Consider the following 27898-nt stretch of genomic DNA (forward strand, 5'->3'; position numbering starts at 1 on the left):
CTCAGCGGCGGCTAATAACAACATTAGGAGATTAGCTGCAACTTCTCCCTACTTCTCTAACCTTTCCCCGCCGATAATTTACTGTGCTTTCTTCCTGCTTTTTTTTTTTTATTCCTCCTTTTTTTTTTTTCTTTTTTTGGAGGAAGATACCTCTTTTTGTAAACTAAAGAAGGGGGCAGGAGGGGGTAATCCGAGGCGTTTCTCTCTGTCCGTCTGTCTTCCCCCCCTCTCCCCCTCCCCTGTTTTTAAACCCCTTAGTCAGAGGCAGGGTGCAAACTAAAAGCCACCACCACCACGACCTTTAGGAGACAATCCGGCCCGCTGCACACCTGCCTCGCAGGCAGGCAGAGCAGGCAGGCAGGGGCAGGCACTGGCGGGACGGACGGCCGCAGGAGCGGGCCGGCCTCGCCCCTCGGTAGTGCCCACGGCGGCAGAAGACGAGCGGCTGCTGCAGGGGGACCATCTTGCCGCTGCTCCTCCGGCGGCGTCTCCGTGCGGCGGAGGGGCCGGCGGGGAGGGGAGGGAGAGCCTGCTGCACGGGGGCTCTGTTTACGTACACACATAGCTGCGAGCGGGGAGTTTCTCCTGCCGGCGCGTCCTGCGAGCTGCCTGGAGAATCCCGAGCCGGAGCTCTCCCGAGAGGGCGAGAGAGGAGAGCCGAGGCAGGGCATGAGTTTTAGCGCGAAAAGCGGCGCTTTGCTGAGCTCCCGGGCACCGCGGTGGTGGTGGTGGCAGCAGCCGACCTGCGCCGCGGCGGCTCCCGCCTGGTCCTACTTCGGTGGCAGCTGGTCGCGGCCCATCCTGGACATGTCCTACTCCCGTCACTTTCTGGATTTCCAGGGCTCGTCCATCCCCAGCTCCATGAAGAAGCTGGTGGTGACTAAGCTGAGCCAAAACTTCAGGGAAGCGGTCACCCTGCAGCAGGACTCGCCCGTGCCACTCCCGGGAGACGGAGACCTCCTGGTCAGGAACAGGTGAGCTCCCGCCCGTCCCCCGCGCCCCGGCCTCGCGGCCTCCGCCGCCTCCTGGCACCTTATGGCCTGCCCTCTCCAAAATGCTCCCTCACTTCGGAGACCGGCTCCAAAGTTGTACCAGCCGCCATCTGGCGACTGTTAATTTCATTTTATTGGTGGTGTTGTTTTGAACGGCTGGTGCTACGGCCCTGTCACCCTGTCCACGTGTGTGGGGGTGACACTTCCTCCTCCTCCTCCTCCTGTGGCGGGGGTGTTTGTGTTTGTCTGTCTGTGCGCGCTGCTCTCGGCGTGCGCCTACCCGAAGGAAGAGAAGCACCCCAGGGCCCCCGTGCCAAGGGGGGGTTGTGGGGCGGAAAGGCGAGTGTTACGTTCGGTGAGTGCCGAGCAGGGAGTGAGACGGCGGGAAGCGCTTGCAGGGCCCCTCCCTGGGCCCTGCCCGGGCTCGTTACACGCACGTAGTGCCCGGGGCGTGAGCGTGTCCCCGGCGCACCCGCACAAGGCCCCCCGGGGACGCTGCTGCACAGCGCCCCGGCATCGCGGTGCGCGGGCGGGCCTGGCCCGGCCGCTGTGTCCTCGGCGCGGCCCCGCTGCCCCGCACGGCGCTTTCCGGCCTCGCCCCCGTGCAGGCGTGACTCACCGGGGAGGCCGCGGGCCGGGCCCGCCGCCCGGGCAGCCCTGGCACCACCCCCAAGTCTGCGCGCCAAGCACGGGCGGCGCGGAGGGGGCAGGGCAGCCCTCGGCCTCCCTCGCAGGACGCGGGCCCGCGGTTGTTGGCGGCTTTTAGAGAGGAGCCGGGTCGGGCGAAGAGTGAGGACGTGACATTTTGCTTAGCATAATACACCGTAAATCCCACGCCTAGCGTGGTGAGCGGGCCGACCCAGCTCACCATGAAATGAAGACTCCGAGGACAAAATGTGCCTTCCCCCCACAGCTGTCTCCATAAAACCTGTTTGTTCTCGGTGTCTCCTTCCTGGACGCCGCCGTTCCTTGCGCTAAAACTAAACCTTTTAAAGCTGAGAGGTTTCTCTGCTCACGAGGGGAATCCGAAACTCCGCGAACTTTGGAGCAGACTGCGTGGCTGGCATGGGAGAGAGCAGCGCTCTCAGCTTCTTGTCAAGCAAGGAAATCGTAGTAACACATAGCTTGCCATATTCGCCGTGGGAGCTTAAAGATGTTAAGCCGCACTAAGTTGGCTTGAGAACAATGCTACAAGTTCTACTAAGGCAGTGTGTGACTGTGCGTGTATGTGTGACGTACATGTATGTGTCCATATGTAACACACAAATACAGGCTGAAGAAGGGGTAAGGAGAAAGAACAGGGACTCCTCCAGGAGCTGACGAGAAAGCTGCAGTGGCACTTTAATTCGATGCTGACATCTCCCACTAGGATTTCTGAGACCAAAATTCCCTCCAAACCTCAAAAGTCTAAAATACTGTGTTGCTGCATCCACTGATGACTGAAACAGTAATGGCGTGAAAACAGCCATCCGGCTGGAGTTAAATTCCTTTCTGCAGAAGAGGTCGAAAGACTTGAGATACAAGTATCAAGTACTCTAGTAATGCAAGGCAGAGCAACATCCTTGTTTCTCAAATCCCCTCCCCCCCACACATGCACTTGGAGTCTTTCTCATCCCACCCCCCGCCCGCCCTCCTGTAAATTTTTAAAATTTATTCCTTTTTTTTTTTTTCCTAACATCTTCCAATGTAACTCTTCCCTTCTCCCTCTCCTCCCTCCCTGTACTGGGTGGGCTCCCTGGGGTGCTCGTGGGACATGCACACTTCATGGTAAAAGGGCTTGTACCACGATAAAGGCAGGAGTTGGTCCACAGTTTCAGGCAGGCAGTTGCTGGGCTTTAACACATCATCCTGTTACACACGTGTTCCTGTACTGGTACACATGCATGAGTGGGGATGAAGGGGAGGAAGAGGTGAGTGATGAAGTCTAGATGTAGAGTTCATGCATTTTGTATTCTTTGTGGCATTTCTTCTCTCTTTACTATTCTTTTCTGAAGAATATCACAGGAGACACAAAATCATGTTTCTAAAAAACATTTGCTATATACAAGCTGCAGCAGGAAGCAAGTTCTGAATGTTTCCTCCTCTCTTGTCACTCTGGAGAAGGACTATCCCATCCCGAAAGGATGAGTTCCTGACTCTATTTAGTTTTTTAAAAAAACAAACAACTAAGCTCAAATACCACTATACATTTTCTAATAGGTAGAAGCATACAATTAAAAACAAAACAATAAAAGACTTGCGTTCCAAGAGGGCTTTTGCAGATTTGTTCATTTTAGTCCCAGTCACGCCCATGAATAGTATTAATTGCTTTGAGCTTTTCATACAAAACAATCCTCATTCACCACAATAAAATCTGGTTTGGGATTTATGGGAATAGGAAATTAAAATCTGTGTGTGGATAGATATTTTAAAATAAGATGCAGTTAGGGGGAACTTTCTTCTCCTGTAGAGAGCTATGCCAGCAACTCTTATTTCTACTTTTTTTTTATACAGAAAAAAAAATAACCCATCTTTCATTCAAAGATCCTTCAAAGCTAGGAATTAATTTAAGCAGGTTTTTTTACTGTGATTCTGTGTGGGAGAGGAAGGGGGGGAAAGGTGATAAATCCTTAATGAAGCCATTTAAGTTTCATATGTCCGTTTGTCCTGTTTTCCGGGAGGGAAAGAGGGACGGGTGTGGAAGCAAGGGTTTTCCATTTTATTGCAGGAGAAGGGCCCAAAGGCTGTGAAGGTTTGGTCCTTCTTAAAGTTGTTGGGGGATTTTCAAGATTTTCTTGATGAAGTGACACATTTCATTGCCAAAATACCTGTAAGGATTTACTCTTGGGCTGGAAGATGGGAACAAAGTTTATAGAAAAGGGAGTAAGAGGGGTTGAAAAAGTTTCTTTTTTTGAACCGGGGACTAAAAGCATCACAGTGGGAAAAGTGGAGGGCTATTCCTACTGGGTGTTTGGTCTAAATAATGTTTTTCTTGTGTAGTACTGGTTTGGATGACTTTTGTTTTGTCTGTGTTTAAGGCTGTGATGCTGGTTTTCGGTGTCTCACTCTTTGTTGTGGTACGAAAAGCAGCATTTCTTCCTCTCGGCAGTGTCCTCCTGTTTTCTATAATAAACAGTTCGAGGGGTTTCAACACTGTTGAGTATAAATAAAATGAGTGACTCAATGTGCATAATTATTTTGAGAAAAGCCAATCTCAAGGGTTTTTCATACACTCCCCGCCCCCCCCCCCCCCTCAGGTTTGCATCTTGAAATGTAAGGGGCAAAACTCAACTAGAAACTTCGAAATTAAAAAATAGATTTAAAGTAAGAAAGTAAATGAAGGCAATGAAAAAAGATCTGGAAGGGCTTTTAAAACCCACTAGCACTTCAAGTAATTGTTACCTCTGTGCTCTCTCCTCTCCTCAGTCTCAGAAGTTAGTAAGCTGATCTTCAACTTGTAATTCATACGTTTTCCTACTTTTAAAATCAAAATAATACGTGAAACTGCAGGCACATCCTAGCACCTCACTTCTGTCAGCTGGAATGACAAGGCAAATTAGACAGTATGTTTTAATCCAGACGGTGCGTATGATCGTTTTAATGTGCAAGGAATCTAAGAGACTAAACAATCTTGTTAAAAAAAAAGGGGGGGGGGGGGCGGGGGGGGGAAGCCCATGCAATGCGACCAGGAGTTTTGAGTTTGCACACAATAAAAAGGAGGTTAAAAAAAAATAGCGGGGGAGGGCTAGACGGCAGGCTGTGTTGATTAATAATGGTGAACCCAGAAGCCCAGGGAGGATCATTTCCCGTGGCCCAGCAGCTCCGCAGAGACGGGGAGGGAGCGGCTGCGTGTACGCGCGTGTCTGTGTGTCTCTGTGTGTGTGCACGCGTGACTGCGGGGGGCGGGCGGGCGATGGGGACGAGCCCCCCGCGCAGCGGGGCAGCGCACACGGCTTTGTCCGCTCTTGCCCTGTCGCCGGCATCCCGTGCCCGGCCGCTCCAGCCCCGCGGAGATCCCGCATCCCCTGCCCGGAGCGGCCGGGCAGCACCAAGTTGCGCCGCGGCCCCCGCAGCCGCCCGCACAAGTTGCGGTGCGGCCCGGGCGGAGAAGGTTCGCACCCTCTCCGGTGCAGAACAAAAGCAGCCGTGCGTGTGCTGGAGCCCTGCTCGGCAGGCGGCTGGCCCCCGCACGACTTGCCCCTTCTCCGCACGCGAAGTTTTTGTCCTCAGAGTGTTTGTTCTACCTGCCTTTGTGCTCCGGCCGCCGCCGTGCAGCGCCGAGAAGGGGAAGGTCTTAGAGAGACAGGGACTTGTTCTCCTGTCGGTGCGCTGCCTGCCCTTCTCGGGGTGCGCTGCCCCAGCCGGCGGCACGGCTGCTCCGCGTCCTGCCAAGGCGGACGCGCGCCGGGAGCGTGAGCGGGGAGGCTGAGCCCAGCGGGGAGCCCGGACCTCCCTTGCGGTTTGGGGTCGGGGGCAGAGCGGGCGCCCCGGGCTGGCCTCGCAGCTACCGAGAGCCCCGGCTGGGCGAAGCCGTGAGGCCGGTGAGGGGGCGAGCACAGCTCCCCAGCAGGCTCTCACCCTCCGCTCCCCTCCCCAGAAGCTGGGGTGTAAGAGCGGGAGGAGGCTGGTGCAGCGCCGGCACGTCTCGCCTGGCGCCCGAGGGACACGGTTTACCTCGGAAGCTGCGACTCCGTTACCAGTTTTTATACATCTTTTAGCACTCCTGTACGGGAGTCATCTTAAAGCGGGATAATAGAAGATTTTTTGTATCTGCGAACAAGACGTAGGCATTTGTTGTTGCGGCAGAGCAGCGAGTTAAAGGCAGGAATACCAAGAGCTACAGTCACTTTTACCTATTTTTTGCATGGATATGTTTATGCTTACGAGTCTTTTTATACATAACGTTGGTGAAAGTTTGAAGCTCCCCATGCTGTAAAGAATGAAGGAAATCAAAAGGAGCAAAGCGGTTTTAGTTCTCCTCGCTCTGTGTGCAAGCAATTTAAAAGTACACACACATACGAGTTGAGCTTGTTGCTAACTGCAACAATTAAAAGTGCACTGTTTGCCTACTTCTGCAGCTTTTTCATGGTGTCAAGTACACCTTTTGGGTTGTCACATCCACGCGTAGTAACAGTCCTGGCACTTGCTGTTTCATGTGTTTTTTACATTTTCCAGTTAGCAGAACCTCCCCCAGTCTCTCTTCTTTTGCCTGTGGAAAGATACTGTTACTTAAAAAAAAAAAATAGTCTTTGCATTTGAGCTAGATCATAACTTTGTTTTAGATATTATCTCCTAGTGCTTAATCAAGTTGTGAGAATGTCTCCATCTTTCTCTTAAAAAATAATAAATAATTACCATCCATTTTCACCTGTTAGAGGTCAGTAGGACTTGATTTTCAGTTTTACAGTTTTACTCCTTCTGTGCAAGGTTGTTTTGATGTGTTGCAAGTAATTTATATAAAGAAAAATATTTTAACATTGACATTAGCTACATCAAAAGGCAAATTTGCTGTAGTGACTCCATCAATTAAAAAGTACTTGCCTACAGTAACATGACCTTGCAAATGACATCGATAGTTAATATGATCATTAGTCATTAACAGTATTATTATATTCAAAAATGTAAATTTGTTGCCAGAATCCACATATTTACCGCTCTGCATGTTTTATTCTTCAGTGTTTTCACATCTTGTATGAAGTGGTCAATTAATTTTCATGCTTTAATCTTTTAGAGATTTATTTTCAGCTTGTTTAGCTTGGTCAAGTGGACCTAAGGAAAACATAAAGGATTTTTTTTGTTTTGTTTCGGGCTTGGGTTTTACTTTTTACAGCTTTTTGTTGTTTCTTTTTGTTTAGAAAATTTGTCTGTAATTCTAGAATAACAGAATGGAAACTACGGAAGTCTGATGAAAGCAGTCTTTGGAGTGTACTCATTATTCAAATATACAGATAATCGCAGCAAATCTTGTACTTGTCCCACAAATTTGGATTGAAGGTTTCTCATACAATGAAGACTTGGTAAAGGAGTAAATCTCGTTAATACATTTTTGTTTTCTTCTAGATTTGTCGGCATTAATGCATCTGATATAAACTACTCAGCTGGTCGATATGACGCCTCGGTTAAACCCCCCTTTGATATAGGCTTTGAAGGTGTTGGTGATGTGGTAGCATTAGGACTCAGTGCTAGTGCAGATTACACAGTGGGTCAAGCTGTGGCCTATGTGAAAGCAGGTTCCTTTGCTGAATACACAGTTGTGCCTGCCAGACAAGCAGTCCCTCTACCCTCAGTCAAACCCGAGTTTCTCACTTTAATGGTAAGTGGCGCAACTGCATACCTCAGTTTGAAAGAGCTGGGAGACCTGTCTGAAGGCAAGAAGGTTCTGGTGACAGCGGCGGCTGGAGGAACGGGCCAGTTCGCTGTGCAGCTTGCAAAGAAGGCAAAATGCCATGTAATTGGAACCTGCTCCAGTGATGAAAAGGGTGGCTTTCTGAAATCCATTGGCTGTGACCGTACGATCAACTATAAAACTGAAAATGTCGAATCTGTGCTTAGGAAGGACTACCCCGAAGGTGTGGATGTGGTGTATGAATCTGTTGGAGGAAAGATGTTCGACTTGGCTCTCAATGCCTTGGCTATCAAAGGGCGCCTGATAGTCATTGGGTTTATCGCTGGCTACCAAAACCCTACTGGCCTCCAGCCCATTAAAGCAGAGTTATTGCCAGCAAAACTATTGAAGAAGTCTGCCAGCGTCCGGGGTTTCTTCTTGAACCATTACCTTTCTGACTACAAAATGGCTCTGCAGCATTTGCTCAAGATGTATGAAAGAGGAGACCTGGTTTGTGAGGTGGACTTTGGAGACATGTCTCCGGAGGGCAAGTTCACTGGCTTGGAATCTGTATTCCGTGCTGTAGATTACATGTACATGGGAAAAAACATTGGAAAAATTGTAGTTGAATTACCTCACTCTGTCAACAGTAAGCTGTAAAAACAGAACAATGATATAAATCAGAAGAGAGAAAATGGGCACTTTATGCCTCAGATTTACTAGAAACAATTTCTTTTTTTAAGCTTAGTGATGGATATTATATTAAAAAGCAGCATTAAAGTGTTAATAAAAAGGGGTGGGTTTGTTAGCAGGGTTTTGTTTGTTTGTTGGGTGAGGTTTTTTTTTGGTTTTGGGTTTTTGTTTGTTTTTATTTTCTTAAAAGTGTTTAAATCAGTGGCTGTAGCAGGGACATAATGGGCCTGTGTTTGATACTGTCACTTAGGTTAGCGTGAGACAAGAACATTGTTCCTGACAGAATAAGTCTTGATGCAGAGGCAGATTTAGTCTGTCAGCCTGATTTGATAAGACTTCATATGTAGTTCAGCTCAGAAAAAAATCTTTCAGCAATTTTGATTCCCTGATTTAAAAATAAAATTGTTAGAACAAGAATAAGTAAAGAGTTGTATCTTTGGGCTGCTCTATTAATCTTTTGAAGTTTCTGGGAAAAAAAATGCTCTTGATTTTCTGTCACAAACATGATAATCATAATTCAGTTGCATCATGGATCATAGTAATATTCCTTGACTGGTTACACAGGGAAATTTATCCTCCAATTTTGATATGTCAGTAATATTAAGCAACTTGACTTTTTTTTTTTAATCCTGTATTTTGTAATTATAAACAGCTGTGCAATTTTCTTTTAAATCTTTAACTACAAGTTGCAATATAGTCTCATTTTGTTGCCTGCTCATTTTCCACTATTTCTGTTTATTGTCCAGTCTCCCCTTTAGTCCATATTTAAAGATTATTGGAGTGGGATTTTGAGCCATGTTCATGTGTGTTCAGGCCCTGTATATTTTTTGAAGATTAAATAAAGTTTTAAAAGCTATTTAAATATTCGTGGCATTTATTCATATTTATATGTTTCTTGCTGACTAGCTCTTTTTCAGATATTCTGTTTTGCAGAGTTATTTGACTGATCATTCTTGAAGGGACTTCCCATAATCAGGCCGCTACTTCTACTTTTACCAAACACTGCATGTGCAGAAGCCCTGTTACAAACAGCAGGACCATTTTAAATATATAGTCACAATACCTGGTACATGCACTGATGCTCAGCCATAGATTTTCTAGTGGGTGCAGTTAAAGGGTTTTGTAAAGTTTCAAAAATTCTTCCTCACCTAGTGGATAGTATTAATGGTACATACAGTGGGAATTCCAGCTAGAAGCATAATATTTTCCAGAACAATAAAATACTTGAAACTGCTTGCTCTACATCTTTTTTTCCATAGAAAACTTTTAAGATCTTAAAGGCCAATTTTGCCACATCTTTTGAAATTACATTCATTTGTATGCTGTTGAAGAGATGGAAATTTCCTAACATCATACGCCTCATAATAAACATAATGATAGACTGATAATGTCTAGGACTTGAAGGAAAAAATCCAGGGTAAACTTAATTTTAGGGCATTATTCAGGACTGACTGTACACAACATTTTTGATTGTAACATAGGAAAACATACATTTTATTCAGTAGTCCAGACAGGAAAATATTTTTAATTTTGATTTAGTGCATTCTCAATGTTTTTAGTACATATGTCATTAGAATCATAAAGAGTTGTGTACAATGGAGAACTGTCCCTTTCTTGAGCCATGACTGACTACTAGGTTTAGTCTCACTTTGGTGGATTTTGGGGAAAGGCAGAATGGATTGAGTCTTTGTTACCATTTTTCTCTTTTACTCAAGGTGAGCATCAAACCACCATGGTTTTTGTTTTAAGTAAGTTCTGCTGTTAGAAACGTAATTCCTCTTTCATCTCTGATAATACAACTATTGTGTTTTGCATAATTAGAAAGGTATATCAGCCTTCCAGCTGAATGCTAGAGAGATACAAACAGTCAAGTACTATACATAGCATGCAAAGTTCTCAGCATTTTATTCCTAGGCACGTGATGTCTTTTCTTGTTCAGGGATAAGGTGAAGTCCTTGGTCAATAAATTCATCTTGAAAAAACAATGTTGTTTGGGATGTACTGTTGCAAATAAAAAAAAAATACAATTGGTTTCATCTGTGATACATACAGAAGAGTTGCATGAGTAACAATTTTTTCAAATTAAATTCCTGCAGTCAAATGCCAAAACCCGTCCAAGTGGCCCAATTTTCAGATGTGTTGATCACTTGTCAGTTCAGTAGATTTGGTGGTTTTGAGGCAGTGAATTCCATATGTTTTTGTCATTACAAAAATCTTCCCGTAACAGGATTCTGTCTGGACATACATTCTACTTTCTTTTTAGTATGTTACTTTGTATATAACATTGCATACTGCAACTGCCCCAGGTTTCTTCACTAATCAAAATAGGGGAAGAGAGGAACCTTTGGAAGTTTCACACATATATATTCAGATATGACATGTTGTTCATTTTAATTTTGGCTTCAGATTGTTGTTTAGCACTTTCATACTGATCACAGAATTAATAAAAGGTTTACATTTGTTATATGCATAACTTGGATAGCCAATGTTCAAATTTCGTAGCCCTTTTGGTGTTTAGGTCAGGCTATGGTCACTGGGATTGGGTTTTTTTGTCAAATGTCTGTGTTAAGCTGAAGGGGTAGCTCAGGATCAACATGACAACTCTTCCATGAATGAATATGGAATGAAGAAGTAATTTTTGTTTTTAAAGATACGACTTTTATTCTTTAAATTGCTGAAAGAGAGCGTTATCAATGGAGAGAGGGTGAAAAGTATTTCTTAAACATGCAGATAAAGCCATTTTGATGAGTTTCATAATAAATTTTGGCTTGCAGCAAGTGTGAAAAAACTCAACTTCTCTTTATTTAAAAATATATTCTGCAAACTTACAGTTGTGAGAGCAGGGCTGACTTTGAATAAGTAAGCTATGATGGATTTAAATAATGTTTAAATATTAGATGGCTAGGAAAATGTATATGGCATGCACACACTGAGAGGTTTAAATGATGATAGGACATTGAACATACAAGGAAAAGAAATACTGTAGAGTCACAGCAAGGGATTAATAACAATACACTTAATATGCTTGCAAAAAAGGTGTATTAAGAGCTGTGTGCACAGTGGGGACTTAAATGATTAAAAATAATAATACATTTGCCTTGGAAGTACTAAGTATACTATATGTAGAGAGCAGGGATTTAAATAATAATACTATTAATAATAGCAGCTCATTGAGATGTGGTTGCTAGCACTACATCCTAATTTTACCTTTCTAAATGAATTTGCTACAGAGGAATCTGACATTGTTTGCTGAGGCTAATAACTGAATTTCCCTTCCCTACACACATATGCTTCCATGGAAAAACAACAAAGAACTAGATGAAGAGCTGGCTTTTTTCCTGAGTCTGTCACATGTGTGCATACGCACGCGCACACGGACACACACGTACTCACTCGCTCTCTCCTGGCTTGCAACCCTCAGCACATTTTACAGATATGCTTCCTACTTAATTGCTATGCTGGATTCTCCTAATACCTTTTTGAATTAAGTTGGGTTTCTACCAAGCAATAGTTTGCTGTATGTTTGTATGCGTGCAAATGTGTGTAACGTATATACACATAAAATGTATATTTAGAAAGTGGATATGAGTAACTGCTGTGTCATGTAAATACAGATAATTACAATCTCTCAAGGAAAAGTTTGCAGATATTATATATATTCCTACTTCTGTCTGAGGAGTAAAGAAATTTCTCTGCTGAATAGCTGTTAGTATCTATTTTACAAGATTTACTCATTTTCAGGTACCTAATGTAGCTGCTAGCATGCATGCACGACAATACAATTTATATGGTAAATGGAACCAAATAATGGCTTCACTGAATGTTATGGCTGCACTGAAGGGAAATGTCACGGTAAATAGCTGCCAAATTATGGATCATGCCGAAGTGTCACAACTGCACTAAAGACAAATAGCACTAGAGGCTATTGCCACTGTGACGCTTTTGAGTTATGAAGAAGAGGAGCAGCCTGATGTGAGCCTCTTTGTGTCCTCATTATAGCAAAGGGTTACTGGTGCAGTGTACAAGAAAACCTAGTCCTACGTGGTGGCTAGTTATTAATCTGTTCTTTTCGAATCTAACAGCTGTAGCAAACCAGAAAATCTTTTCCTTGCTTTATGAATACATATAAACACATACAAACAAAGAGAAACCTGCAGGTTTTATGAATGTAAATGTGTACGGGAAATGACTAGTAATGGAAAAATGTTGTAATAAAATAATCTAATCAAAGAATATTATTAAATTTAATATCGTATGTGTCTGAAAGCTTTAGTTGCTTCTTATGCAGATAGATGTGTGAAATATAAGCAATAATGCACTTTCTCTCTTTGTAAAGACTTGAGTAGTAAGGACATTACCAACTAAATTGCTTCTTCTAAACTGAAGTGTGTCCCGGTTTCTTTCATTTTAATGGGAGGGTAATAAAGATGAAAGACTAACATTTTAACTGATGGATCCCTTAAGCTACAGAATAGAAATTTATTATGTTTTGAGAGAATATGCTAAATCCTGAAATGTGGAAAGAAGCAGGGAAATCCCAGGTAAAATAAAACCAATCTAACCTCTTTTTTCATTGTTATTATTATGACATACTTTTATGAGTGGAAAACTACATACTGCTCTTACTTAAGCTGAGAAAACAACACTGATCTTTCTTTTGGGAAAAAAAAAATGGGGGGAGCTACTTGGAAAAAAAAGATTTGGAAATGGAGGGACATCACTCAGCAAGTGGTCGCTTCTCTCTGCGATCACTTTTCAAATCCTGCCTGCAGTGTTCAGGGAAGTGAGTTTGATGCTCTGCACACTATTGTACACACCACAAACGTACCATCCATAACACAGCACAATTGTCAGTTGCTGTTTTACAGAGGGGCCAGGGCTGAACAATCATGGTGGATAAATTACTTTTCTATTCTACAGCAAGTGGCTTTCCTACCATGTGAAGCTTAAGGTCACTGGCAGGGCAGCGAGGGGGAAGCTTATATATTAGTTAAAACTAATGCACTAATAGTGTTCAGATAGAGGAACTAAACCAATTAATTAAAGCTAGGTTTGTTCTTTGAGACGGTGGGGGATGACTTGGAGAGTTATTGTACCAAGAGACACGCACGTATATGTATGTGTATGCATTTTACTTTCTTACCACTTCACTTCTTGCTACAATATTCCTGTAGATAACTTGTTTTATTCCTTTTTTTCTTAATATCTACATTAAAACCTTCATAATTCATGATTGAAGAAATTCAGATTTCAGAAATAAGAAAATGTTCTCCAAAGATTTTAAAACTTTAGTAATACATTCTGCTTACAATTTTTACAGTGTAGTCTAAGGGGGGAGGGGAAGAAAAACCTGTCAAAAATTAGGTAGAACATCCTTGAATGGCAATTAGCATGCCCAGGATTTATTTTATGTGCAATGCAGTTGCAAGTAGCTGCTTCTTATTAAATGAAAATCCTGTATTATGTACTTCAGGAACATTCCAACTAATGAGTATGTAATGTCCTTAGTGTAACACAGAACTTCTTTTTGTGTTCACAACCACAAAATGCTGGAAACTTGACAAATGATATCATTTAAGACAGATGCCTGCCTTAGGGACCTGTTTTTTGGCTTCCTGTTTCTGGTTTTTATTTCAATAACATTTGTAATTGCCACAGGATCTGTACCTGCATAGTGTTTTAACTCCTTCACATATGCCCCAATGCATTAACTCCTTGAGTAGGTACCCGGGAATATTTTCTTTTTTCTTCTTCCTTTTTCCTCCCCAGCTGGTGTGTTCTTCCTGCCTCTCACAGGCGCAGATACACACATAAATAAAAGCTGGATCTTATTAGACCAGATGAAATGGTAATGTCAGAGGGGGTAAACACTTACTGCACTTACTGTGTTTTCCTAGTGCAAAAGTACATCTAGACCAGGCCCAAGGCAAAACCCAAGAAACTCTGAGGTACAGCCTGCTGATTCTCAGTGAGAGACAGAATTCTGTGTACATGGCTTAGGCACACAATACCTTGATCTCAGTTATACTTTCCAATGTATATTTCCCCTTTAAACTCACATTCTTTACTTAGGTTATAGGGCAGGAGGATTTTTGACATCACTTCAATTGATGCTGGTTATAAGGGGCATTTTGGCAGTGCTGGTTCAACGCAAGTTGTAAGTTGCTGTGCCTCCAGCAGAGCCTGCTTCATGTAAAGCCCTTATCACAGGACAAGAGCAGTTTTCAGCTCCCCAGGCACTCAGCATGGATCCTGGCAGGCTGCAAGAAACCTTCCCACAATCCATAACAGCTCAGAGGTTTTGGTGGTGGCTTATAGCATGTTTCTCTGACTTTTTTTGTAGGTCTTACAAAAAAACATAATAAATGTGCTGTGTACAACCCGCTTACATGAGTCTTTGTAGGGGAATTTTCACTGAGCCACTTCACTAAGTACTGCAGGGTGGAGTAATAACAAAAAAAGGCTCAGAAAGAGCATGAGCTCTTGGCATCTATTCTTCAGGTGAAACTTTTCTATTTGTCATAAGCAGTTAGCTATCTGGGACTTAACAATGTTTTCTGATGTCATTTTGAAGCAAAAACTCTGCATTCAAGCCTTCTTTCATATGCAGACTGGTTGCACCTGTAGTCTTAAGACCAGTTTATCCCATGAAGTGCTCAACAAACATATCTTTCTTCAGAACTGGAGTTGATGACTCTAAAAACCTCAAGAAATGTCTCTGTTTGCTGCAAGACCAGACAGCACATAATAAAAACCTACCCTCCAGGCTTTCTGTAAGAGGAGGGGGAAGTCTTTCTCTTCTGTCACAGGAGGGAGGTCAAAAGGACCAAGCGAGTGCCAGACCAAGTCACTTCTGCTGTTCTAGGGTTCATTTTCAGAGAAAGTAGGCAGGCACACAAATCTCATTATGCGTTACGAGGATCTGTGCAAAGGCTTCTTGTGCTCTGTCTTAAAACCATACCCCTAAGGGACTCATTCACAAAGGGAATAGAAGGAAAGGAAATTTGTATATTTTCTGGAAGCAGTAAGACATGACATGCAGTGCGGTTCTGGCTGATTACAGCATGCCTCAGGTGAGCTGGGAGGCACGAGGCTGCCAGCCAAGTGATTTCAACCACCCAAGAAAGAGAACTCTACAGAAATGCATTGTGTGGCATGTCTGATTGCTACAAAGAAAAACACTCCGGCTTCATTCACATTGGCATGGCATTATTGGTATGACTGTTCCTGGCAGCCTATTGGAAAGTTTTATTTGCATCCAGAGTTTTGAAAGCCGTTTCATAACATTAAACAAGAATAATGCTGAAAACGCCTGGCTTATTTGCCCCTTGACACCTATGTGTAATCCCTCATTGAAGCCCTAATGAGGGGTTCTCCTTGGGTCGTGTTACTTTCAAAATAACCCCTGCATACAAGTAGCATAATGTACCTTTCCTTCCTGCATAGGGTGTGGCAAGAGTAGCCAGATGAAAGTGAATAACATACATTATTTTTCCTGTATCCTGAGTAATCGAGATGCAGAGTCAGTTACTGTATCATTTGACTTCTTACTGAGCTGGGAAACCTCAATCTGCTATCACAAGTGCCTACAAATAAGAGAGATATTGAGTCAGTTTCTTCTCCTGGGAATGTAAATGAGGAACAAGAATAACGCTCTTGAAACAGCGTAAAAACAGTCTCTGAGGAGAACCTGGCTCTTATTTCTGTGTGTGTTCATGCTGCTGGAAAAAACAGTTCTAACACACAGACCTGCCTAACCTCAAGCTGTAGTGAAATTTCCCAGGGCCTCCAGATAACTCCCAAAGTCTTGGGAAATTCAGTTCAGTGTTTGCTGTCAGTGATGTTGTAAGAGCTATGGTGGCAATGGCAGCAGCTTTGCAAGTTCTGAGCTCTTGGATGATGGGTGGTGGCAAAGCAAACCTTGCTCTGGAGGAACTGCTAAAAAGGCAAACCTCCAGTTCCCAGGTATTCTTCTGTAAATGAATTGGGCTGTGAGGGACAGATTATTGTCCATCCTAGTTCAAAAAACAGCTTTTCCCCTCACTCCTGTAAGTCACAATCTTAACTTACTTGATAGCTACTTTTTTCATCCCTTCTCCCTCTTTCTCTCTGCCTCCCTCCCTACTCCCAACAAAAAATAAAGGGTGAAAATAGTAATAGAGAGGGGGGCTGCTGGAAGTGTTTCAAGCTTTTCTCTCCCTTTTCAGCCGGGGGTAGGTCAAGTTGTCTTGTAATATATGTAAACCTAAAAAGCACAGAGGTTTGCCTATATGCTCTTGCAACGAAATTTGAGTAGATTTATGGCACATATATACAGTTTACATATTACCACAGAAACAGATAATTTTTCTTTTCAACATGAGAGATCTTTTTTAGCTACACGGGGGAAAAAAACCCAAAACAATCCACCAAGATCTTTTTCCGCCTGTGTGATTTAATTTTCAGTGTCTTTCATTCTGTTGATGTGATGAGGCAACTTCTTTTGCATTTCTTCCTTTCTTGTTTGTGAAAAGCTGCCATGTTCAGCAGTCACAAAACACGCATCATGGTGCAAAGAGGAAAGAGCCAAATAGTCCTCCTTTTCCACAAACTTGAAATTGTAGCAATGCAAAACATTTCAGCATTGGGTCACATGGTATGAACTAGAATCCTGCTAGATGAGTGGTGGGCTGTAGATAAAAGATGCTGTAGAGACGAGGGTTGTATCTAGCAGGAGCAAAAAAGGGATGTTGATAGTGGTGTCTTCAGGTGACTGGAGAAAAGCCAGTCTGCTTCAGCTCAGATGAGTTCAGGCTTTCCCCCCTCCCATGTAAATCAGATACAATCCTAAATCTAACAGAAGTGCTTCACAAATATACTGCAGTGAGCACTAATGCCAGTGTCCTTGCTTTCTAGATTATTTTATTCCATCTTCCTGGCATTATGTCACATTTTCAACTAATTACAGACAATGCAAGGTGGGAAGGTGAAAGCAATTATTTCTTTGCTTCCAGAAATAGAGTCAGAAGTTTAGCAGTCATATATAAATGGCAGCAGTACCTCTTTAACATTTTCAGTAAACAAAATTTTGATAGTGCCTTCATGATGGCTGGAGGGGAATGGTCATTCAGGCCATTCTCATAATAATTTTTCCAGAGTACAGCTGACAACCATACTTATCCAAATGATGGAAAGGTTTCTTGGTCCTTGAAAACTACCCATACTGTACCAGAGAGAATATAGAGAATGTTGCTGTTCCAGTGCTTTCCTATCTGCCACACAGTAGAGTGAAAAGGTTGAACAACCCCCAGTTCTGGCAGTTGTACATCAGGCAATATGAACGAAGGTCTGAAAACAAGCATATTTGCTCTAAGAATCTGTCACTCCAAGAAGATACAGTTTCAGAGTGTTGTGGGTGACTTTATCTCTTCGTTCACTGCTGTATTTAAAAAAACCACTTACCCTAACAGTCCTATGCTCTGTCCCAGGGTTGCCCATGTTCTGTGCCTGGCAGGCTGGCTTTGCTCTGAAGCGCATCAGCTCTCCATACCTTGTATATTTTAATGCCGACACTGATCTTCAATCAGCCTTGCTCTGGCCTTCCAGTGAAAATATGCCAAAATGTCATAGGTTTCCAAATGAAATGCAAATACTGAACTTTCTGAAATTTACTGATAGTATTTTACTCCTTTACTGCATCTGAACTGTACCAATGAGGCACATCAGAAACAAGGGTTTAAGGTTCCTGACAGCAAAGGTCTTTGCACTTGCCACTCCACAGGTGTCTCAGCTGGATGGTCTGTGGCACCTTGATGATCTTAAAGGTCTTGTCCAAACTAAACGATTCTACAGTTCTACCTCCCATGAGGAATATGAGCCCCCTGCTTGCTTGCTCAGTCAGCACAATGCAAAAAAGCAATGAAATACTCGAAGTCAGGTCAGACTACCTTTTGTCATACGTAACTGTTATTACACAGATGTCACAGAAGCAGGTGCAAAATAAATACCTGGATAATGGAAACCATTTGCTTTGCCTTTAGCCACAGGCATCAGGTCTGATTTACTTGTGGCTGGCAGCTAAGAGAGCAGGGGAGAGCCTATAGGTCCCTACAGCCAGGCTCACTTTTATTTGCTCAAAGATGGGGAAAGATAGCCACAGTGGAAGCTGCTCCAGAGGAGATCATCTTATTTTTCACCCGTGCCTTCTTCCTCATGTTCCCTACTATTCTGCCAGAGCAGGGAGATTTAGCTGAGCCTTGAATCCATGCTTATGCACTGCCCTTTCATCATTTGGACCTTGGTGGATGTACACAATCTGGAGCAGTCTTTGCTCAAGGCAAACAAAGTAAAGGAGGAGAGTGACATTTCAGTCTTTCATTGCAGAGTCATTCAGGTCACTCACAGAAATTATAGACACCAGCTCCAGCAATGTTAACAGCCAGCTTTAGATTATTAACCATCCTTTTGATAGCAGTGCATTTATGGTGCCAGTGCACAGAGAATTCCTCCAAATTACAGGGTGTCCTAACACAGCCGGTCAAACCACATGGACCTCTTGATGCAGTAAGCAGTATAATTAAACCTGTTTTCTCATTTGTACTTTCCTAGCAGCACTCAAAATATGCTCTCGACCACTGAATGCTGCTCTTTGCATCAGGCTATGAAAAGAGATAAGAGCGAAGGGTGCCTTAACAATAGCTCATTAAGAAGACATCAACCATTTTCTTTTATTGCATTATTTATATTTTGGGTGATAATACAACACTTTTTCCAGGGCAAAGTGCACTCAAGAAGCTTATTGGCCTGTAGGTGGTTTCATTTGATTAGATTTAGAAGGGGGAAAGCTACAGAAATTTCTTTTACCTGCTGTTTTCCTGAAAGACCTGAACTTTTTCTTACCCTCATCAGGCCATATATTGTCAATACCTTTGAGATCCACCAAACTTCATTAGCCCTTTCAGATGCTTCTGGGAAAGGCAGTGACTGTTTTTTATCCCCTAAGGCTCTAGAAATTCTTCGCTGAAACAATCACTGGCATGCCTGGTAGGATCCATTTTTTAATATAATGACCTTCTGTGTACAAGCAAACAAACATGAAGAGGACTTAAACATTTAGATCACAAAGCTGTTTTCACACAAAGGAGTCCACGTTAAAAAAAAAAAAAAACTCAACCAAAAATAGTAAAAATACAGATAATGGTCATGAATGCTTATTTTCATTCCTTAAATTGTATTTTATAGTTAGTTGAGCACTCCATTAATTATAGTCTTTCCTCATATTTTTTCTTTATTCCCCTACAGAGCTATTTTCACTGTCTAATGCTGCTGCTGTACATTTTGGTACCTATGTAAAGATCCAAGAATAAATTTTGGCCCTGACCATGGAATATTTACTCACTTTGAAATGTAAGTATAAGAAGTGGAACTGATTAACTGGAAACTGCAAGAGCTGAGAATTCCTTACTTACTATAATTCAACTTCTGTCTCTTTAACTTTTCTTTCTTTTGCTTCTCCGCTATAAATAATACTAATGATTATTGTAAAAAAACAAAAACCCAAAACCCAACAACAAAACAAAACAAACAAAAAAAACCTCCCACCCAAAGCTGGGAGAGGCAGAGGGGATAGAAATTTTCAGACATTCCAAAGAGAACACGAGAAAATTTAGGTTGAAAATAGAGGCTATGGCATCTAAGGAATGTATGCCAGGTCTCCTCCTTGCTGTGGAGAGGGACTCTGTTAGAGTTCATAGGGTGTGAATGGATCCCCATGCCTGTATGTAAGAATTAATTAAGAGACCAGACAGCTCTAGAAAGAACTGCTCCTCATACTCTTTAAGCCCTGAGAGTGTCCACTAAATATGCTTACTGTGAAGAAGAATGGCATCTTAAAACTAGCTGAGAAAACACTGTTTAAGGTATTAATATAAAGTACAAGTACCTTCAGTATCTGAAAGAGTCTTGTAGCTAAAAAAAAACCAAACACCAAACCCAAAGAAATATGGGCAAAAGATTTCTGATTTTCAAAAGAATGTGTATACTATTCACTGCCTTTCTGAATTACAGATCACTAAGATCTCCACCCAGAAATGCAATGTACTGGTATTCATCTTGTCGATGATATATACTCAGAGGGCTATTTCTCTAATTGATGGCTTCATCATTCAATTCAAGATGCATAAGGATAGCTATTGTTATCTAACACTATCATATGTTCCTATTGTTCCACACTTCCCTCGTTGTCAATAGCATCCAAGATATCCTATCTAAATCTTCTAGATAGCAAACGAAAGGTGCATTATTTGTTGACTCCATACATCGCATTATTAAGCATTTGTGAGCAACCTGCACATCTCCCCACTGACATCTTTAAATATTCAATTAAAATCGGACGAGAGAGTACACCAATACAAATAAATGCTCAGTTATACGAAGGCTTTGCATTGAATTCTTAAATTATTCTAATACAGGTGCTTGCTAGCAGGCATTCAGTTGAAATCAGGACAGTGATGCGAGTGTGAGAATGAATGGTGTATGAAAGGGAGGAAGGCAGATTGCTTTATGGCGGAGTCATGGCAGAGGTTTGACAGGAAATGCTTCTCCCAGAACAGCTAAGCAGGGAAGGAGAACCCTATTATATGGATGAGCGGGGCCAGCACTGGCATCTTGTCATTCTAACTTGTATAAGTAAGCAAGCTTAATTGCTCCTTGTCTTTTCAAGATGACTTTCCACCAACAATCTCATTATCACACACATATGTTTATTGCACATATTCAAGTCCCTTTGTGCAGACCTGAATGCAATGAGGAGAGCAGCAATATTGCGTTATCCAGTAGCATTGTTTTTCTTTTTTTTTTTCCCTTTAACCAGACTGATGTGACCTGCCTTCTCCTTCTGCAACTAACAGGGTGACCAGAGGCAGTGGAATGTACACCAGGACTGGAAAGAATAGAACCAGAGGGAAAGCAAGCTGTCAAGAGAACAGTGTACTGAAGAGGAAAAATGTAAAACATGACTTCTGTTTACCATGATTAATATGTAAAGTTAACATGTTTGTCATGGAATATATTAATATGTATGTTTTCCCATTATGTAGATCTTTTCTTACATTACTTATTGGAAAGGGATATAATCACAATGATGGGGCAAGAATGCCACTTAAAAATTAGGTGATGCCCAGTCAACATAATATAACCACTAGAGTGTCATTTCTGATTTAGATGTGGTGATACAGTATAATTGCCACTGGGAAGAAATTAAAATGGCTGTTAGTGATAAATAAAATGACAAGAAGGAGGATCCTCCTTCACATATAATTCCAAGCAAAATACAGCTGCTGACTTCCTTGAGCACTTGGTGCCGTTCATTGATAAAGAGGAAACAAGCAGGTTTTGTGCAGCTGCATGGCCATAAGAGCTGCCCTGTGCTTTCCCAAGCTCAAACATAGACGCCATAGGTCTAACAAGATTTCACCATGCTATTTCCACTCAGGGGAGGTGTAATAGTGAAGCTCGCATGAAGTGAGTATTAACACTGCTCTAGCAGAAAGCACTGTAGCTAGCAAACAGAAAGATAAGCAAAACCAGAGTAAAGGCAGGGAAACAACAGTGCAGGTGGATACTTTTCAAAACCTCCAAATACTCCTGCCTTGTCTCTGTAAACATAGGCAGCCTTAGCTCACGGATCAAAAGACCTTCATACATTTGTTTTATATCATAAATGTGTCGAGAATGAGCTACACGAAGCATCATTCACCCACTACACATGGCTTGTTAGCCTAGTCAAGAGCATCTTTCAACTCATTCACACATTAAAAGCCAGGAAATCAGCATTTGATTGCTAGTTCTAACATTAAGATCAAAGACCATATCTTCCCATCTGTGAAGAGCAAGAGCCAAATTGCTTTCTCCTCTCTTTGCATTTCCAGAAGAATTGAAGAGTCGAAACACAAAATCAACGTTATACTCCACATCCCATGAATAACACAGTTCCAGCCTATAAAAACACAAATCAGCCACTATAACTTAGATACATTTTCTTGGAAAGAAGTGTAATTGAATCTGTAGTCACATCTTCACAATACTCCCAGTCTGCAGTTATCCAAAGCTCAGAGTGGTTTGATCCACAGGTGTTATCCTAATGTATAAAATTACAACACCTCTTAAAAGGGAAAATACCATATATCTGCCATTTGCTCTTCTTTTGGTATCTTCAAAATCAGATGGTGGTGTAAGTGTTATATTAAATGAAATCACTAACTTAAAACCACAAAACCAAAACTGAAACAGGCAGGGTAAGTCAATTTTATTTCATTATCATAGTTAGGTTTTTACTTACCTGTCGGTCAAAGAAGCTTAAAAATATAAATAAATAAAAATCAGCCTTAACCTGGAGAATAAGTCTGTCCACTTTCAGGTGAAACCTGTTTGTTGATTCTGTTCTAGCTAATGCAAGATCTTCTTCAGGGGGTTTACTCTTAGGCACATGTAGCCAAACCATAGCAGGGGCAGTGAAAGAAGAGAAGGTGAAAAAATGTATAAGGTGTAACATGCTTTCTAAAATATGGCAAATTAACACAGAAAAGACCCTAGTGAAACAGCTGAATCACTGACCTAGCATTTTGAGATACACAGAATTGGGGTTTTTTGGTGGTCTGTTTTACTACACAGCATGTGAAAGGAGTGCAGAGCTCAGCCAGCCCCCAGCTAATTGCTTTGACTCTTTTGTATGAAGATAATTTGCTGATAAATTGTTACAGACACATTTGGGCAACAAGTTTTTATAGGATGCCTGGTGCTCTTTATAAATGCAATTAGTGTTATTTAATATACATGTTTTCTTATGCATTGTTGTTCTTTCACTGGCAAACAATAACAATGAAATCTGCACCTTCAAGTGGCTGAATCTTTCCTCATGTTTCCTGGATTTGAGCTGCCTTTTGGGAGCAGAGTCATCAAAGGAAAAAGCCTACCTAATGTTTAGTAAAGGGCGTTTTATTTTAATGTCTGTTTGGGAAAGTTAGAAGAAGAGAATGTGGACTGAGGTTGATCTTCTTCCTTTGCCAGCTTTACAAAAGACACTGAGAACAGTTTATTTTAGAAAGCAAAGCATTTTCATCTGCTCCAAAGGAGCTGCAAAGAAAAGCCTTCCTGTGAGTTCACATGTTGAAAGACTCCTTGCAGTATCTGCTCAAGCATGCTGTGGATAGGTAATGAAAAACCACCAATTCAGACATCTCCAAACCTCTGCTCACCCGCAAAGTATCAAGGAGGCACCAGGTCTGCATCTCTTCGAGCAGTGGTAAGGTTCTCCAGGTGACAAGTTCTCCATGTATGTGTCCTTTTGTGCAGGACACACCCCTACCATCAGGTACTGCAATGGTGCTACATGCCTGGTCTACCTTTAAGCCATGCTGACATTTGTGTGCAAGGTGTCCCTCCCTGTACCATGGGGGACCCAGTCTTGTAGCCCTGAAAAAGAAGTGTTCTGAGCACCTACCTGAGATGCAAGCAGGGAACAGACTTAAATTCGTGTCTTCCAAGGTGATTCAAATGCACACTTTTTAGAAGCGTCCTAACCACAAAAATACAGGGACTTTTTTTTTTTTTTAATAGGGATACCCCTTTTTGAAGCTATTCTGCTTACCATAAATTAAATGTAGCAGGAGAACTCAGACACCCTGTTCTTGACTGGCCATCATAATCACTATACCTGAAAGCCTCTTTCTTTCTCACTAGCTGCAGTGCTTTCTTGTGCATTACCTTATTTCATAGGATCTCTTGCACAAAGAGTAGAGGTGCTGCTCTGCTGCCTGAGAGTCCTGTTAGCACAGTATTTGATTCACAATTTCCCACCCTGTTACTACTGCCTCAAACTACCTAAAGCTTTACATCTGGACACCTATAGGAGCAAACAGATCATGATCTAAGCACTTTTAGTACCTACATTTGACGCAGAAAGTATTATTCACTATTCAGCAAAGGCTCTGGGTCCTAGATGTGCTCCAGAGACTCAAATGAATCAGGAAATGGAGCTCAAGTTTCTTCTCTCTCTTGTGACCATGCTAACAACTGAGCTAAACAGTTATGCTCAGTCTCCCTGGCCTAGTAAATGTTTAAATCCCACACAAAACACATCAGCAAGAATCCCTGAAACAGCCCCACCCCAAAGCCAGTTATGCAGCCTGTTGTGACAATCCTCGGTGGCTCTGCCTGGGACCACTGTGGCTTTCACAGGTGAATCAGCAGCAGGAATTCCTACAGGTAGCGTGCAATTACCAGGACTGGAATTTAACCAGAATTATCACCCATATCCTGTGAAAATTCACAGAATCACAGAATGGGTAAGGTTGGAAGGGACCACAGCAGGTCCAACCTCCTGCTCTGATCCAACCTCCCTGATCAAGGAGGGTCTCCTAGACTGCATTGCACCGGATCAAGTCCAGATGGTTCTTGAACATCTCCAGTGAGGGACACTCCACACCCTCTCTGGGCAACCTGTTCCAGTACATGGTCACCTGCACGTAAAGAAGGACCTGTGAGTCCTGGTAGGTGACAAGTTGACATGAGCTGGAAATGTGTCCTTGTGGCCAGGGATTCCTTGTGTGGGATCCTGGAATGCATTGCAGAGTGTGGCCCGCAGGTCAAGGGAGGTCATCCTCACCCTCTACTCAGTCCTGGTGAGGCCACATCTGGAGTGCTGTGCCCAGTTCTGGGATCCTCAAGACAAGAAGATACTGGAGAGGGTCCAGTGGAGGCCACAAAGGTGATTTGGGATCTGGAGCATCTCTTTCATGAGGAGAGACTGTGGGAGCCGGGGCTCTTTAGTCAGTTGAAGAGAAGACTGGGAGGGGATCTCATTAATGCATGTAAATGTCTCCAAGGCAGGTGCCAAGAGCATGGTGCCAGACTCTTTTCAGTGGTGCCCAGCGACAGGACAAGGAGCAATGGCCATGAACTAAATCACGAGAAGTTTCACCCAACACGAGGAAGAATTTCTTTACATTGAGGGTTGCAGAGCACTGGAACAGACTGTCTGGGGAGGTCATGGAGTCTCCCTCGCTGGAGACATTCCAGACCCACCTGTGCACATTTCTATGTAAGCTGCTCCAGGTGATCTTGTCTTGGCAGAGAGGTTGGTCTAGATGATCTCCAGAGGTCCCTTTCAACCGTAACAACACTGTGGTTTTGTGATTCTGCCCATTGCCTTTTGTCCTGTTACTCGGCACCACTGAGAAGAGCCTGGCTTCATCTTCTTGACACCCTCCCTTCCCTTCCTTAACAATCACTGCCAATCAGGACCTTGGCTTTGCACCTTGCTGAGAGAATTGCAAGGTGTCTTCAGTGGGGTGTTTACTCCAGGGAGATGGTGTGGGCCAAGCAGAACACTGGGGGGAAGTCCTGCCTGCTAGCTCCTCAGTAGAAGCTCTTTGTCACCCTCCCCACAAAACTCCTGCCTCACCTCAGCCCAGTTCAGCCTGGTAATGTCTATGGATTATTTTTTTAACCACAGGCCATAGCAGTGTATATTTATGAAAGTACTTTATAAAGGACTTTCAGTTTTATATCCTGAAGAAATACCCAGAACCTTTGCAAACTTTGTACTTCCCTGCTCTTTCCCACATGCTGCATGACCAGTTTGAAGTACAAGTATGAAAATGCACCAAATCATCCCAGAAAATTCCCTGTACCTAATTTCATTTTTTTCCTAATTTCAGAGAGGCAAACCTTTCTGAGAAAAGGATTTCCCTTTGGCCACCACTGACCAAATGGATATGGAAGGCAGGAGAGAGTAATCGGAGCCAGCACCTTGTTTTCCCCAGACGGATGGCCAGTGCACCACGTGGCACCTCTAGCCCAGCCCTCTCTGTTCCTGCAGTGCTATTCTTCAACGGGAGGCAGAGGGCTATCTGTGATCATGGAGAACTGTGGGGATAAAAATGAACTGTAAAGTAATATTTATGGCTCCAAATGGAGAGCGATGAGACAAAAAACAAATCCCCTGTTTGAATTCCTGTGTTACTTTCAGAGAATTAACAAAATCTAATGAGCATTTGTTATTGTACTGTTCTCTTATATCAGTCATGGAAATACTTGCACAGATTTCTCAATCTCTCCCACTTCCTGAGCCTTGCTTTCAAATACATTATTTCATGTATGCCATCTGAGATGGGGTAGTGAGCTGGCACATGACACATGCTGGAAAAAGGGGCCAGCTAAACAAAATGTTAAGTGGCACAATTAGTCCTCAGCGAGGGCTTGATTCAGCCCAAGCATGTCTCAGATGTGCCTAACTTTAAGCAGGCACCCAAGTGCCCTGCTGAAGGAGAAGAGTGGAATTGCTTGCATTCTTGGAGTGAAGCACGTGGAGTTTAAGAGCTTTGTGGAATCCCAGCCTAAACTAATAGCATTGTATTTCTTGTTAGCCAAGAACAAAAGCAAGCCAGTTTGGGATCATGCTGACCTAGATGCTATCAGAGGTTAGCAAAAATGACTGGTCAGACCTGTCAGGACTAAACAGCTGCATCAAGCAATGGGGGGGAGCTCTAGGGGAAGGAGGGCGCCCGAGCTGCGAATAGAGAGACAGAGGAGCAGGAGGAAAAGATGGAAACTGCGTGTCCTGAATACGCATGAATGTGTGTGTGCGTGTGTGTGTGTGTGTGTGTGTGTGTTCTCTGCAGCTGAAGCTCTGGTCTTGTCATTTGCATATACACAGATCACCGGACATCTTTCGCCCAACCTTTCAGAAAGAACCTTATGGCACCATGACTCCCATGCTCTCAGCACTCCTTGGGCTCCATTTCCATAAATTACAGTACAAAAGGATAATAGCCTGTTAGCAGTCCCAGCACTGTCTGACATACAAAGCACCAAGAGCAGGAGTATTTTCCTTGCCATCCTGTGCCCCTCTTGTGGACCAGGTGTAGCCCCACTTGCAAAATGTGGTACTGTACCAGCAATTTCTGACCTGATTGCAAAGCTAACTAAAGCTAATTTATCATGACAGGCTAATCAGGATGACAAGGTTGGGTAGGTGACATTTTCCAAAATCTCCAATTTTTAATTTTTTTTTTTTAATCCCCTTAGCAATTTATTTTCTGAATAGCAAAGTTTTCTCCAAGAATGTTCCAAAACATAGTCAAGGTTAACCATGCTGTGAGCTTATTCAATATTTATGATTCTTTTTTATTTTTACTAGGACTTTTTGGGGACTCCAAATAGTCCATTAATCAAACCGAGTGACAAAATAGGCCATTTGACAATTTGTACAGGGGCTGCATATTTTTTTTTCTGTTCAAGAATAAAGAACCAACTTAACTTCATCAACAGTTCCTGATTAATTGTTACAAAGTGTCATCCATAAATTTTCCTTCGATCTAATAATCCTTTCAGAAGACTTAACAATATCCCCAGTGATTTGGGTTTTTATTGAGGGCTGAGTTCCTGGAGAAGCAGTGACACAAATAGCTCAAGTGAACTGAGACACCTCCGTGGACAGTCTTCACAGGGTTGACAGTTCTGAAATACAATTATCAGTGTGATCTGCTTAAGAATTCATCATCAGCTCCTGCCTTCTGAAGACTTAAAAAAATACCGAGGCATACAAAGAAAAAGAGGTGATAAGAAGGCATCATTTTCTTCCAGCCTCATAACTGTAAATTGAAGAAAATTATTTTCTTTGCCTGCAGCTCATTGGCATATAGGCAGCATTATATTATAATTTCATAAGCATAAATCCTTTGAATAAATTTCAGAAGAATAACTGAATTAGAAATGCAAGTAAAGTATCTAAAAAACTTAACTGTACTAGGCAGGAAAAACTGGATGTGAGTAAAACTGGCATGGGGAGATTTACTGTCTGCCTGCTCATCCTCTGTCTGTGAAGGGAATACTCCCCCACTCCTCCCACTAACCTGATCCAGCTAAGGTA

At 42.7% G+C, this 27898-nt stretch overlaps 1 protein-coding gene and 1 long non-coding RNA gene across 6 annotated transcripts; one reads left to right on the forward strand and one right to left on the reverse strand.

Moving 5' to 3' along the window:
* On the forward strand, positions 1 to 26078 carry PTGR3 (prostaglandin reductase 3). 5 transcript variants are annotated; one of them, XR_007200471.1, is made up of 5 exons: positions 886 to 974; positions 19270 to 19374; positions 20840 to 20973; positions 23035 to 24733; positions 25686 to 26078. XR_007200471.1 is itself a non-coding variant. In XM_048289610.1 (2 exons), exons 1-2 carry the CDS (start codon positions 670 to 672, stop codon positions 7954 to 7956), a joined length of 1230 nt encoding a protein of 409 aa, XP_048145567.1. In that variant the 5' UTR covers positions 1 to 669; the 3' UTR covers positions 7957 to 8845. The 5 variants fall into 5 exon arrangements, 1 of the variants encoding a protein (XP_048145567.1); XR_007200472.1 differs by having other exon boundaries at positions 23035 to 23269; XR_007200473.1 differs by lacking the exon at positions 23035 to 24733.
* On the reverse strand, positions 15109 to 24778 carry LOC125318659. The gene is made up of 3 exons (XR_007200475.1): positions 24706 to 24778; positions 15735 to 15742; positions 15109 to 15120 (listed from the first exon to the last, which is right to left on the reverse strand). It is a non-coding gene; the product is annotated as an uncharacterized LOC125318659 (long non-coding RNA).
* Positions 26079 to 27898: the final 1820 nt, after the last annotated feature.

This window comes from Corvus hawaiiensis, chromosome 30 (assembly GCF_020740725.1).
Source record: "Corvus hawaiiensis isolate bCorHaw1 chromosome 30, bCorHaw1.pri.cur, whole genome shotgun sequence".
NCBI lineage: Eukaryota > Metazoa > Chordata > Aves > Passeriformes > Corvidae > Corvus > Corvus hawaiiensis.

Bases quoted from the DNA above. Each gene is read 5' to 3' on its own strand.
- PTGR3 (XM_048289610.1), top strand. From the start codon at position 670: ATGAGTTTTAGCGCGAAAAGCGGCGCTTTGCTGAGCTCCCGGGCACCG. The intron at 975-7,031 runs GTGAGCTCCCGC...GTTTTCTTCTAG, and splicing joins GACCTCCTGGTCAGGAACAG to ATTTGTCGGCATTAATGCAT.